Below are 13,045 nucleotides of genomic sequence, written 5' to 3'. Positions count from 1 at the left end.
AAAGAGACAAAGGGGGCCTGATTACCCAAGCTAAGTGCTACTTTATTCTTGTTGCGTATACTTCCTATGTTAGGACTAAACAAATCTATTAAAACTATTCAATGTATTTCCAGTGCCTCATTTCATCTCAATGTTAAATTTAAACAGGATGGTGGTGTCAGATGTATCCCTAGCAGATTCCCTTTTCAAGTACTTAAGTCTTGTTATTAATTTTAAGGTATTACTCGATGATGAATGAAGGTATAATCTTTTTCAAAAGTATTTCATAGAAAAGATGAAAAGTTTTTGAGGTACAAGAATGAATTTCCGATGGCAGAATGATTGGCAGGTAATGTTGGCTGTTTGGGAACCCTTCTGGAGGCCTCTATATACGAGACCTGTCCTGATGATGAAATGATGGTGATGATGGTAATAGTGATGATAGGGATGATGATCATGATGCTGGTGAGGAGAAAGAGGAGGAAGAAGAGGAAGAGAAAGGAGAAAGAGGAAAATGAAGTTTGAGTCAGTCACCCACAGATGACCCAGGTGCTCACAGTCAGGCATTAACACTCTCTAGTGCAGAGGGCTACTGCCTGTATTTTCGGTCCATCTTGCCAGTATCCCCTTTAAAGACAATTCCCTAGTGACACAAGGGTAGAAGTAAGCCTCCTTCACTCATAGAGGAAGGCAGAGAGTCCAAGATGCCAAGATTCTCTCAGAGACTATGGACATCCCACCATTCCCCAAAGCCAAAGGCTTACAGTGAGAGAGATCGAAAGAGGAAGAAAAGAGGAGAGAGAGATGTGAAAATCCAAATGTTGGCCATGTCTCCCCTTACCCATATCACTCCTCACCTGAGCAACTTCTTCAAAGTCATCATGTCTCTTCTGCAGGGCCCGGGCTCGATGCAGGGACTTCCCAACACCTGTGTGTTTGCTGAGAAAGGCCTCACCGTGGTTTTCGATCCAGTCCAACACCTGATGATAAAAGAAGGACATCTACAATTATTTCTCATTGTGAAATGGCTAATGGAGGGAAAAGAGCATCAATCCCTAACCAAGTGGTTTTATCTTATCTTTAAGTCAATTCAATTAAATTAACAAATGTTAATTAAGCACCTAATGTGTTTAAGTCAGGGACTTTAATTTGTGTTCTACAGACCTCTCCAAGGATAGATTTTATTGAGCCCATGTAGTTCAATGAGGAAAAAGCTACATCTTTACTTTAATATAATTGGTTTCCCTTTAATCCTATGTATTTTATTTTACGCATTTAAAAATATTATCCAAGTAGGAGTACATAAGCTTCATCAGACTGTCAAATGGGTTCATGAAATACAAAAAAGTTAAGAATCCCTGGTGTAAGGCACCCTGCCAGGCACTGGGGATTCAATGACAAAATCCTGCCCTCAAGGAGCTGATATTCTTCTAAGGGTAATACACAGACAAAGCGAAGAATAAACAAAGTAATTTCTTTGATGCGAGAGAAGGAAGAGCTCCGTATCTTAAGAAACAGAGATGAGGAGTAAGTATATTCCATACTTGACCATCAGTCTATCTCTCTACCTAGTGACCCTGGGCAAATGAGGAACCACTCTGAACCTCAGTTTCACCATCTGTAAAATGAAGGGCTGGACTCAATGACCTCTACTGTCCCTTCTAGCTTCCAATCTATGGTCTTATGGAATACTACATGAAATTAAGAAAAAGTGCTATGCTACATGAAACAAAAGATAGAAAAATAAATGGGAATTAAATTATAGAGGGCCTTAGATGTCAGAGTGAGGAGTTTATATTTTATCCAACAGGGAATAGAGAGCCCCTAAAGATTTTTTAATAAGAGAATGACAAGATAATACCTGTGATTTAGGAAATTACTCTGGTAGTTTGTGTTTGGGTCTATTCTAGCTCTCCACTAATTACCTATGAACCCATCTTACATGTAAGACATTCCAACATATGAAGTTGTTTGTTGTTGTTGTTATTCAGACATTTCAATTGTGTCAGACTTTTCATGACCCCATTTGGGGTTTTCTTGGCAGAGATGCTGGAGTGGTTTGCCATTCCCATTTCCAAATATATGAAGTACTGAACAACAAAGCCCTGAGTTAAAGATAAGCCTTTTAGTAAACCTTCAGAGTCTGAAAACTGGCACAGAAGAATTAAATTAAGTAAAAAATTCAGATCATGAATGAATTTTGGCACCTTTGTTCTTTGTATGCCCTCATGACTAATCCTTATTTTAAAAAAAATCTAGAGACTTGACTTCCTCTTTCCATGCCTTTACTTTCCTGCCCCCATTAGTAAATGAGTTAGATCTTAACCTTTTAGGGCTAGAAAACTTTGAGGATAAATTTTTACCACCATGGGTCATTGAGTTGTGCATATCTTTTATCACCTTTGATACTTGCTTAAATTTAAATAGATATTTTAAAAGACTCAATGTTTTTCTAAGGTACCTTGAAACGAAATTTCAGCAAGTTTGTCCGGGAAAGGGGCTCTTTTCTTGACTTGTGCAATTTAGCTTTATCCATTTTAAGGGAGATTACACTTAAGAATGCTAGGTAAGTTTGAATAGTTTCTTTCTGAAGTTACTACAGGAACATTTGTTTGTCTTTATGTTCTGAAGAAAATAGAGAGACACAGGTGGGCTATGGTTGTGAGGGAGGGAGATACTTGAAATAGTTGAAAGTAAGAGGGCTTCATCCTTTATCCCTATTAAATATTTTTGAAGACAAGATAGTTATTGGCTAGGAGACAGTAGTTAAGTGGATGCCCACATTATTAATGTGTCGATGTCACCAAACTGGTAAAACTTTGCTAATATGATGAATGTCAGTCAGGATACAACAAGATCTTAAAAGGCTAGGAAAATGGGCTGAATTTAAGGGGGAGGAAGGGATAAGAATAAGGCTTTATGCAGGTTCAAAAAAAAAATCTAAGGTCTGAATCCAGGGTCAGGGAGGCATGGCTGAATTTTTTCATGTGGTTAACGATCCAGAAGTTTTAATGATCTGCAAGTTTAAAGAGGTAACAATGACATGGCAGCCCCAAACCAAAACCATCAATCCCCCAAGTACATACACATAGAGTCACTCACCGAATAGGAGTAGATAGTGACGGATATGAGACACGAGGGATAAAAGAAGTTGGGAATTTTCCTTTCTCTTTAGGTCTTTAGGAGAAGACAATCCATCTATTTCCCCTTCACCCTAGAACTTTCTCAAAAGATATGGGCTTGGAGAAAAGCTCAGAGGCAGAGACTAGAATAAAATAACTTCTGACAGTCCATTTCTAACTTTCTTATCTTTCAGGGAAATAGAGAAAGGAAGCCTCAAGAAGGCTGAAACCACAACAATTAATAAAAGTAAACGGATCCCTTTGACCCAGAGATCCAACTGCTAGGCATACATACCAAGAAGGTCACCAGTCTTCTTGAAAGAAGGGCCCTGAATCAACCAAAATATTCATAGCAGTGCTTAGCAAAGAACTGGAAGCAAAATGAATGCCTGTTGACTGGGAAATAACCAAAGAAACTGCCCTGGGAGAAATGATGCTTATGAAGAATTCAGAGAAGCACTCGAAGATATATAAGAACTGATGCAGAGTGAAGTAGGCTGAAAACAGTATACACGATGACAACAATGAAAATGGAAGAAGGAGAAAAGACTGGACAATGTGTAATTATGATGATTAAGCTTGTCTCTGAGGAAGAGATGAGAAAATGTACCCCACTCTCTTCTCTGCAGAGATGGGACACTTTGGGTGTGGAACTGTCAAAAACTGACCTGCTTTTTTTTTTCCCTCTTTCTTTTTTATTCTTTGTTATAAAGAATAGGTAAGAGAGTGAGAAGGAGTAAATTTGGAATTAAAGAAAATATATAAACAAAATATGCTAAAAAAAAAGTAAATGGACAATAAGGTAAATTAAACTTTATGGGGCAGCTAGGTGGTGCAGTGGATAGAGCACTGGCCCTGAAGTCAGGAGGACCTGAGTTCAAATCCAGACCAAACACTTCACACTTACTAGCTGTGTGATTCTAGGCAAGTCACTTAACCCCTATTGCCTAAAAAAAAAACAACCCCAAAACAAAAACAACAACAACAACAACAACAAAACCCCTTCATGATATTTTCCTTAGTTTCTTTAGCAAACAAAGTTATAAGATATGTTTCCCTATCTTTCTATGATAGGGGGGTGGGGACCCTATGGCCTCAAGGCCACATATGGCCCTCTAGGTTCTCAGCTGCAGCCCTTTGACTGATCCAAACTTCACAGAACAAATCTTTGGGAATATCTAGAATTCTAATTGTCTCAAGGCCATTTGTTCTGTGGAGTTTGGATTCAGTCAGAGGGCCACATATGGCCTTGAGGCTGTCGGTTCCCCACCCTTGGTCTATGACATTGGTGAATTGTCTTAACTGTGGCCTACTAAGCCTTGTCAGGAACACCTCACTCATGCTTCCCAGAAGTCAGAACAATTACCAGCTTCCCAGGCTATGCTGCTTAATCTCCTGCTGCCTTCTCTCCCTTAAAAGGTTGTTCTCCAGGTGACAGACCCATTGCTCTTTGGAAGAGCTCAGACTTCCCATGCTGGGGAAGAATGATTTTACTCTCCGATTAGAAGCAATAAGGCTGGGTGTTCAGGTTTACTTGCTGACTGGAACTAAGCTGGCATGGCAGGTATAGCATAAGAACTGACATTTCTATAGAGCTTTGTAATTTGCAAAGCTCTTTATGCATCAAACCTTGTGAGGCAGAGTAGTGGACCCATTTTAGAGATGACATCCCCACCTAAATGTCCCTTAAACTCAACATATCCGAACAGAACTCATTCTCATCCCCACCTAAGCCAATACCCCCCTCCCACCTTCCTTATTTCTGTGGCAGCCATCAGCAGCCCCCCATATTGGAAACTTTGATGTCAGCCTGGACTCCTTGCTCTGATTCATACCCTGGACCCAATCCATTGCTGAGTCTTGCCTATTCCAATTAATCAGTCAACAAGTGTTTCTTAAGTGCTTACCATGTGGCAGGCATTATGATGAGTCTGGGGCTACCATGATAACAAGGAAACAGTCCCGGTGCCCTCAAGGAGATGACATTCCATTCACCTTGCTTCCAGTCTCTCCCCTCTCCAATCTGTTTTCCACAGAGGTGCCAAACTGATATTTCTATAGCCCGGGTGTGCCCATATCTTTCCACTACTTAGTTCAATATCTCTCTATTGTCTCAATAGGGAATGCGGACTCCTTAGTATTACATTTAAATCTCTTCCCAATCTGGCCCCAATTTACATTTCCAGGTTTGTTTCTATCCTAAGGAAAATGGGGAGTCATTGAGGTTTCCTGAGCAAAGGAGTGGCATGGCTATTCCTATGCTTTAGAAATGTCAATTTGGCATCACCAGGGGTTCCCTGAAGCCTTTAGGATAAATGTTTAGCATTTGAAGCTTTTTACAATATAGTCACAGCCTGTCTTTCCAGGCTGATTATGTATCACCTCTCCCTCCCCCCATATAATCTACCTTCCAGTCAAACTGGCCTATCTCTGTGCTTTTGCACAGGCTGCCTGTCCCATGTGCTTGGAAAGCTCTTCCTTAGGTGGCAGCTAGGTGGTGCAGTGGATAGAGCCCTGGCTCTTGGAGTCAGGAGGACGGACCTGAGTTCAAATGTGACCTCAGACACTTGACACTTAGTAGCTGTGTGACCCTGGGCAAGTCACTTAACACCACCCCCCCAATTACTTAAAAAAAAGAAAGCTCTTCCTTCTCACCTCCACCTCTGGGAACTTCTATAGCTCTCTGAAGCTCAGTTCAAGCCCACCTCTTCAAAGGGGCCTTTCCTGATTTCTTCAGTTGTTAATGCCCTCTGATATCTCCCCCCTGTAAACGCCAGTCAATTGTTCTGTATTTATTTTGTGTATATCGCCCACATTTACTTTTCTGCAAACGTGTTTTATCCCCACAGCAGAATGTAAACCTCCTGAGGGCAGGGGCTGTGTCATTTTTATATTTGTATTCCCATTGCCTAGCACATAGTAGGTGCTTGAATGACTGATATGACTGAAAGTTCAGTGACTTGTTCAATATCGTAATGTTGAAAGTGGTATTCAATTTTAGGTTTTCTAATTCCAAACCCAGGCAAACCTTGATAGGACTGCAGACTGAGAACTAGAAGGGATCTCAGAAGTTACCTAGTCCAAATATGTCTCCTAGATTTATTTCAACACCCTCACTTTATAGGTGAGGAAACTGAGGCACCAGGAAATTAACTGTCTTGTTTAGGCATCTATTGTTTCCCTCCAATAAAACATAAGCTTTTTGTTTTGTCTTTATATTTTTATCCCCAGCTTTTAGCACAATGCCTGGCACATTACAGTAAGAACTTAACGTCCCTATCTTAGTCTCCTCTATTACTTCAACTGATAAAACTTTCAACCCTAAATAAAACAGCCTCTTCCCACAAGACACAGGCACTCACAACCATGAACTTGATTTGGAGGCCAATCTAATAATCATTAGCCATAATTCCCTAATCACCCCCATCTCCACTCATGTAATTGTCTTGAATCAAACAAGGGTATAATCAAGAAGGAATTCTTTTCAGGGGAGAAGCCAGGCCTTTTTGTCTTCTGAGGAGAAGCAAACACAAATTTATTTTATGAGACTTATTAAGAGTCTTTGAATAGAGGCGCTGAATTAATGGGACAAGATCAGTTGCAGCCTGTGCTTCCAAGTTTCTTGGCTCTTTTAAATAACAAAGAACCTTAAAGCTTGAAGGAAACCTCAGAGTAGCATTTTCTATTCCTGAGTCTATAGCATTACTTTTTAACCATTCCACAAAACTTCTTATTAACAAAAATCCTTATTTGTTATAATCTATAAACTTAAGATGTCCCCTCCTCTTCCTCCCTGTGTCTTGCTCTTCCCAATCCTGGTTCCCCCTTCTCCCTGGTTCCCATTCCCCATCACCTGAGCCACCTATTGCCACCAGGCCGAAGATATAGAGGATAACACTTAGATGGTGGAGAATTTAGATATTTAGCAGGATACAGCATAGTTTGGGTTAGGATTACGGTTAGGGCTAGAGTATGCATTTAGGGTTAGGGCCCAATTGTCTGCAGGAGCTTCTACCATAGGAATCCTTTCTATCACATCACTGACAAATAGTCCTCTAGTTTTGGCTCAAACACTTCCAATGATTAAACTTCCAGGTTATAATGACAGGCAGGTGTAGAACCAGGAAGACCTGGGCTCGTGTTGGACACGTACCGATGGGTGTGACCCTAGACAACCTCTAACCCTAAGGTCAATCAAACCAAAAGTGTAAATTATAGTGAGAATGATGGCCTGCATTAATAGAGAGAGTTTTCTCATTAATGAGTGCCCAAACCACTCAAAATTTTAGATTGTTAAATCAGGAGAATGCTATTAGCCACTGTATATCTTGATATCCTGGTACATACACCAAATAGGTCCAGTATCTATCCCTATATCGAGCTAAAGTCTTTCCCCCAGTAGTAACTTCCATCTCCTGGCTCTCGTTCTTTCCTCTGGAGCTGCAGAGCGTTAAGTCTGATCTTTTTTCCTTCAAAAATTAAAGGATAGCTAACATGTCTCTCCCTAAGTCTTTCAGGGCTAGGGAACCTGCGGCCTCCAGGCCACATGAGGCCCTCTAAATCCTCAAGTGTGGCCCTTTGACTGAATCCAAACTGCACAGAACAAACCCCTTTAATAAAAGGATTTGTTCTGTAAAACTTGGATTCAGTCAAAGGGCCGCACCCAAGGACCTAGAAAGCTACATGCGGCCTCAAGGTTGCAGGTTCCCCATCCCTGCAAATCTTTTCTTTGCAGGCTACACATTTTTTATTCTTTCCACCATTCCACCACTGTATGGAGATACCACATAACTTCTAGAGCTTTTAACCATTCTGGTAGCCTTGCTCAGAACTCAATCTGCAGCAGTCCATCAATAGCCCAGTCTGTATCATCGGACTAGTTCAGAGTACTTCAAAAGGCAACATGACCTAATACAGCGCTTCTTAAACGATGGGTCCCAATCCCATATTGGGTCACATGACGGAATGTGGGCGTTGCGAAAATTTTTGCAACAGTAAGAGGTTTCTGAACAGGCAAAGACCAAAAATTAAATCAAAATCAAACATGTAATGAATCCGAGGTGTTTCTGGCAGCGTTTGCCCGTGTTGCATCATGCGACTTCACGGCAACCTTGGTTCTGAATGCACAACATGCACACCTTGCCCTCGGGACACTCAGTGCCAACAAACACTGCCAGAAACACCTCAGTTCAGATTCGAGACTATTGTATGTTATGGACTGCAGTGTTTTTACCATACATATACATTCATTAAATGAATTTCTCGGGCAAAAAGAGGTCAGGAATGGAAAAAGTTCAAGAAGTCCTAATGAAAAGAGGGCTGGACTTGGCAACAAGAGACTTGGGTTGGAATACTCCCTCTGATACCGCCTCGGCTGCGTGGACTATGGCCACATCCCAGTCCCTCAGAGCCTCAGTATCCTTATCTGTAAAGTGAAGCTAATGAATAGTCTTTGTACGATACACTTAGAATGAAGGAGACTAAGAGGGAGTAGCTGAATAGGTAGCAGAAGAATCAAGACAGAGCAGTAATACAAAAGTCCACAGAGGAAAGAGTACCCAGGAGGTGAGGCTGGCCCACAGCACCAGATACTTCAGAGAGGCCAAGAAGGTTGATGAATGGGAAAAGGGGATCAGATGTGGGTTATTGGCAGAAGAGAGCTTTGCTATGTAAATGTGACATTATTGTTATTATTACAGTAGAATTACCCTCCTTCCTGTGAGACGTCTATTTCAGCAAGTCAGCCTAAATACTGCAGTACCTTTTTTAGCTACTACATCATACTACTTGCTTATATTAAACCGTTCAACGAAAATGCACAGAAATTTTTCATGAACAGCTGACCAGCAAGGTACGTACATTTTGCACTTATTCCACTGATTATTTTTAAAGCCCAATGCAAGACTTTACATTTCTAGACTCATCAAATTTTATCTCCCTTGTTTCAGCCTGCTGAAACATTTTTTAATCCTGGTTCTTTCATCTTTTGTATTAATTATCCCTCCCAGCTTTGTACCATCTGCAAGTTTGATAACTATGCTTTTTGTGCCTTTACAAGTCACTGATAAGATTGTTGAACAGGACAGAGCCAAGGGCAATGTTTACTGGAACTCTGCAATAGGCCTCCTTTTAGAGTGACATTAATTATCTCTTTACATGTGTTTTTTAAGCCACCTGGAAATCCAGCTACCTGTAGAATAATAAAGCTCACATTTCCCATAGATCTTCAATGGTTTGATGAGAGACTTTATTAATGGCTTGATAAAATCAAGATACATTATGTCTAATAGCACCCTCCTGATCTGCTGGTCTAATAACTTAACCAAAAGAAATGAGTTTAGTTTCCTGTTAATTCAGCATAGTGTACCCATGTTAGCTCCTGCTGATTATTTCTTTCTTTTCTATTGGCTGTATTTTCTATGTTTAATAATATAACCAAAATCAAACGTATCAGCTCCAATTTACCCAACCCACTTCTAGAAAAGAATGCTTCTGGGGTTCCATTATCTTGGCAAAATCACTGGAAGGTCAAGAGTTTGTGAAAAGGCTTGGTTTGGGCTTCTGGGAGCAAGATGGCGGAGTAAAAAGGTACTTGCTCTCACTCTCCCCTATCAACCTTTGAAAACCCAGAAAAAATTACTCCAGGAAAAAAAAAAACAAAAACCCTGGAACAGCCAAACTAGAAGAAAGACGGGGAACAGCAGTGCAGCAGCCCAGCAAACGGGTCTTCCAGTGCCTCAGCAAAAATAATTGAAGCAGCACTACAAAGGGCCCCAGGTGGATAAGCACCCTGCAGCCTTCATCTGAAAGGAGCTGAAGAAAGCAACCTAAAATCTTCCTAAAGTCCGAGCCTTGCTGATTCCAGCCCAACACCAGGTAAGCTGTCAGAACCTCCAACTGTCAACCAGGAAGAGGTCCTGAAGCCCAGGTGGTGCAGCGGGCAAACAAACACCAACACCAGGACCTCTGAGTGCCCCAGTAAGGGCAGAGGGAACCGATGGAAACTAGCTCAGAAAACCACCAGGTACCTCAGCACTCTACCACAAAGGAATCTCCCAGTGCATTAGCAGAAACAAGGGAGACAGCACTGCAAGGGGCCCCAGGCAGATAAACACCCTGCAGCACCCATCTAAAAGAAGCTGAAGAAAGCTAAAGGAAAGGAAAAGCAGGCAACCTAGAACTGCCTGAAAGTTCCAGCCTTGCTGATTCCAGCCCTACACGAGGTAAGCTGCCAGAACTCTACAGCCTCCAATTGCCAACATAAGAGGCCCCAGCACACAAAGCCAGTGACCAAGACCTAGGCCCCCAACACAAGAAGCTTGGGTCAGTGCCTCTGTTCCCCAGCAGGCGAGCTCAGTCTCTTTAAAGGCCAGGGAATAAAGAAACCCCATGAGTAAAAAGAAAAATACCGTAGATTCATATTATGAGAAGAGTGAAGATCAAGACAGAAATTCTGAAGAGGACAACCAACCTGGAAAATCGATCCAGGAGAGACAATTTAAAAAATTATTGGACTACCTGAAAATCATGATGAAAAAAAGCCTGGACAGGAAATCAAAAAGGAAAACTGCCCCAAAGTCCTAGAACCAGAAGGTAAAATAACCATAGAAAGAATACAGCAGTCACCACCCCAAAGAGATCCCAAATTGACAACGCCAAGGAATATAATAGCAAAATTCCAAAATTACCAGATGAAAGAGGAGGTGCTGCAAGCAGCCAGAAAGAAACAATTTAAGTATCACGGAATCATAGTCAGGATTACACAGGACCTTGCAGCTTCTACATTAAAAGACCGCAGGGCATGGAACATGATACTCTGTAAAGCAAAGGACCTTGGATTACAGCCAAGAATCAGCTACCCTGCAAAAATGAGCATGACTTTTCAAGGAAGGAAATGGATATTCAATGAAATAGGGGACTTCCAAGCCTTCCTGACAAAGAGACCAGAGCTCAACAAAAAATTTGATCTTCAAATATAAGATTCAAGAAAGACATGAAAAGGTAAATGGGACAGAAAGATACAATATGTTGTTAATAAGGGTGGACTGTTTACATCCCTACAAGGGAAGATGACACTTGCATCTCTTGAGAACTATATTGCTATTATACCATGTTAAAGGAGTATACATAAAGGGGGTGGATGTTAGTTGACTTTGATGTAATGATAAAAAAAAAATCTAATCAAGTGGGTTAAATGGATCCAAGTAAGTGGATTAGTCTGATCTTAGAAAATGTACTGAGAAAGAAGGAGGCAGACAAGGGTAAATTACATTACCGGAAAAGACACAAAATCCTATTACAGCAGAAGGAAAGAAGGGAGGGGGGTGAGCATCGTTTGAACCTTACTCTCATCAGATTTGGCTCAAGAAGGGAATAACATAATCAGTTAGGTATAGAAATCTAACTTGCCCTATAGCAGTAGGAGGGAAAAGGGGAAAGAAAAGGGAGGGAGGAACAGAAGGGAGGGAAGAAGCAGTAAGGCTAAAGGGGAAGAAAAGGGAAAGGGATGACTGAGGGATGTGGTGGTCAAAAGCAAAACGCTAGTGAGAATTTGTATTTACAACTTCACTAATGGGAAAATATGTTTAATAGGAATGTAAATGTATAGCATATATCAGATTGTGCACCATCTTGGGGAGGGTGGTGAGGAGGAAAGGGGAGAAAATTTTTAAACTCAAAAGCATATGGAAGTGATTGTTGATAAATAAAATAAATTGATAAAATACATTTTTAAAAAAGGCTTGGTTTGAAGAACCCTGTCTAAGGCAGTCCAACCTGAGGCCCTGTCCTTACCTAATGATAGGAGTAAGACAGAAGATAATTGTGACAGTTAACTATCAGTCATCTTTGAGAAGCCATACAGAATAGGAACTATCTTAGAAGAAGGAAGTCAGGTCAGTCTTCAAATGCTGTCTTAATTTTCAAAAAGGAAAAGGAAGAATTTCATGGAGTATGGACTGGGAAACTGACACTGATCCTTAACAGAATTCTAACTGGAGAACAATCAGTGATCTCATCAGTATGGGGGAATTTCTAGTATGGAAATTCCCTCCAATAATATAGATTTCATCATATCTATGATTTAGTAGGTAAGTCCTAGAAAGCTGTCTAAAGTACACTGAACTGAAATGTCCTGCTAGGGCCACAGCTAATAAGTATTAGAGATGAGATCTGATCCCAAGTCTTCCTGATTCCATGTATAGTACTCTATTGACTATGAAATGTTAACTCAAATGTAAGACTGAATTGATTTTTAAAATGCAGATTTGTGAGTATTTAAAAAAGAACATGGTGATCACTAAGAACCAATATGGATTCACTATAAGTATGCCATGCCAAATTTTTCCTGGATTGGTGATTTCACATTCAGTTCACATGTTCATTTTAAGACACTAAAACCAACTCCATAAGATCACAAGTCCTTCTTCTATGTAGATTCCCAAGATGGCCATATCAACTCAACATTTTAAAAGCAAAACAAAGCTTCCTAATGTAGTGAGCTCTCCATCACTGGATTTCTTCAAGCAGAGGCTAAATGGTCCACTATCAGAGACATTGTAGAAGTCATTCCTATTTGAATATGTTAGACTGGATTAACTCTGAGATCCCACAATTCTAGGAAAGACACTTTCCCCCAGATTCTTCTGCCACCAATATTTTGTAGTATCTACTTTGAAGGTCTAGCACAAATGGCTCCTTAAGAGGGAGCTTAAGCAAAATGAACATGTACTAAAATACATAATGTATTATATCACCTTGGCTCTTCATTTTGGGTCTTGGAATTGATAAAGTTTCTAATTTAATTGGTTTGCTTTCATATCATCCCTAAGCACAACTCTAGAGGTCTATAACAGTTCATCCATAATTCTTTTCTGTGGGCCCACAGGTCGTCAGATCTCAAAGAGGGAAATTCTCCATAAACATTCTCAATGGCAGAGGGTCAC

General features: G+C 40.6%; 1 protein-coding gene across 1 annotated transcript in view; it reads right to left on the bottom strand.

Moving 5' to 3' along the window:
- Positions 1-13,045, bottom strand: part of KALRN (kalirin RhoGEF kinase) — a 709,132-nt gene that overhangs the window by 238,089 nt on the left and 457,998 nt on the right. Inside the window, 1 exon segment of the mRNA XM_078146745.1 lies at positions 837-959. Within this exon segment, the coding sequence (XP_078002871.1) occupies positions 837-959 (123 nt within the window).

Source organism: Phascolarctos cinereus, unplaced genomic scaffold, assembly GCF_003287225.1.
Source record: "Phascolarctos cinereus isolate Bilbo 61053 unplaced genomic scaffold, phaCin_HiC Scaffold_726;HRSCAF=1367, whole genome shotgun sequence".
Lineage (NCBI taxonomy): Eukaryota > Metazoa > Chordata > Mammalia > Diprotodontia > Phascolarctidae > Phascolarctos > Phascolarctos cinereus.
The sequence above is the reverse complement of the archived record's forward strand: the minus strand, read 5'-3'. Positions and strand labels throughout refer to the sequence as shown.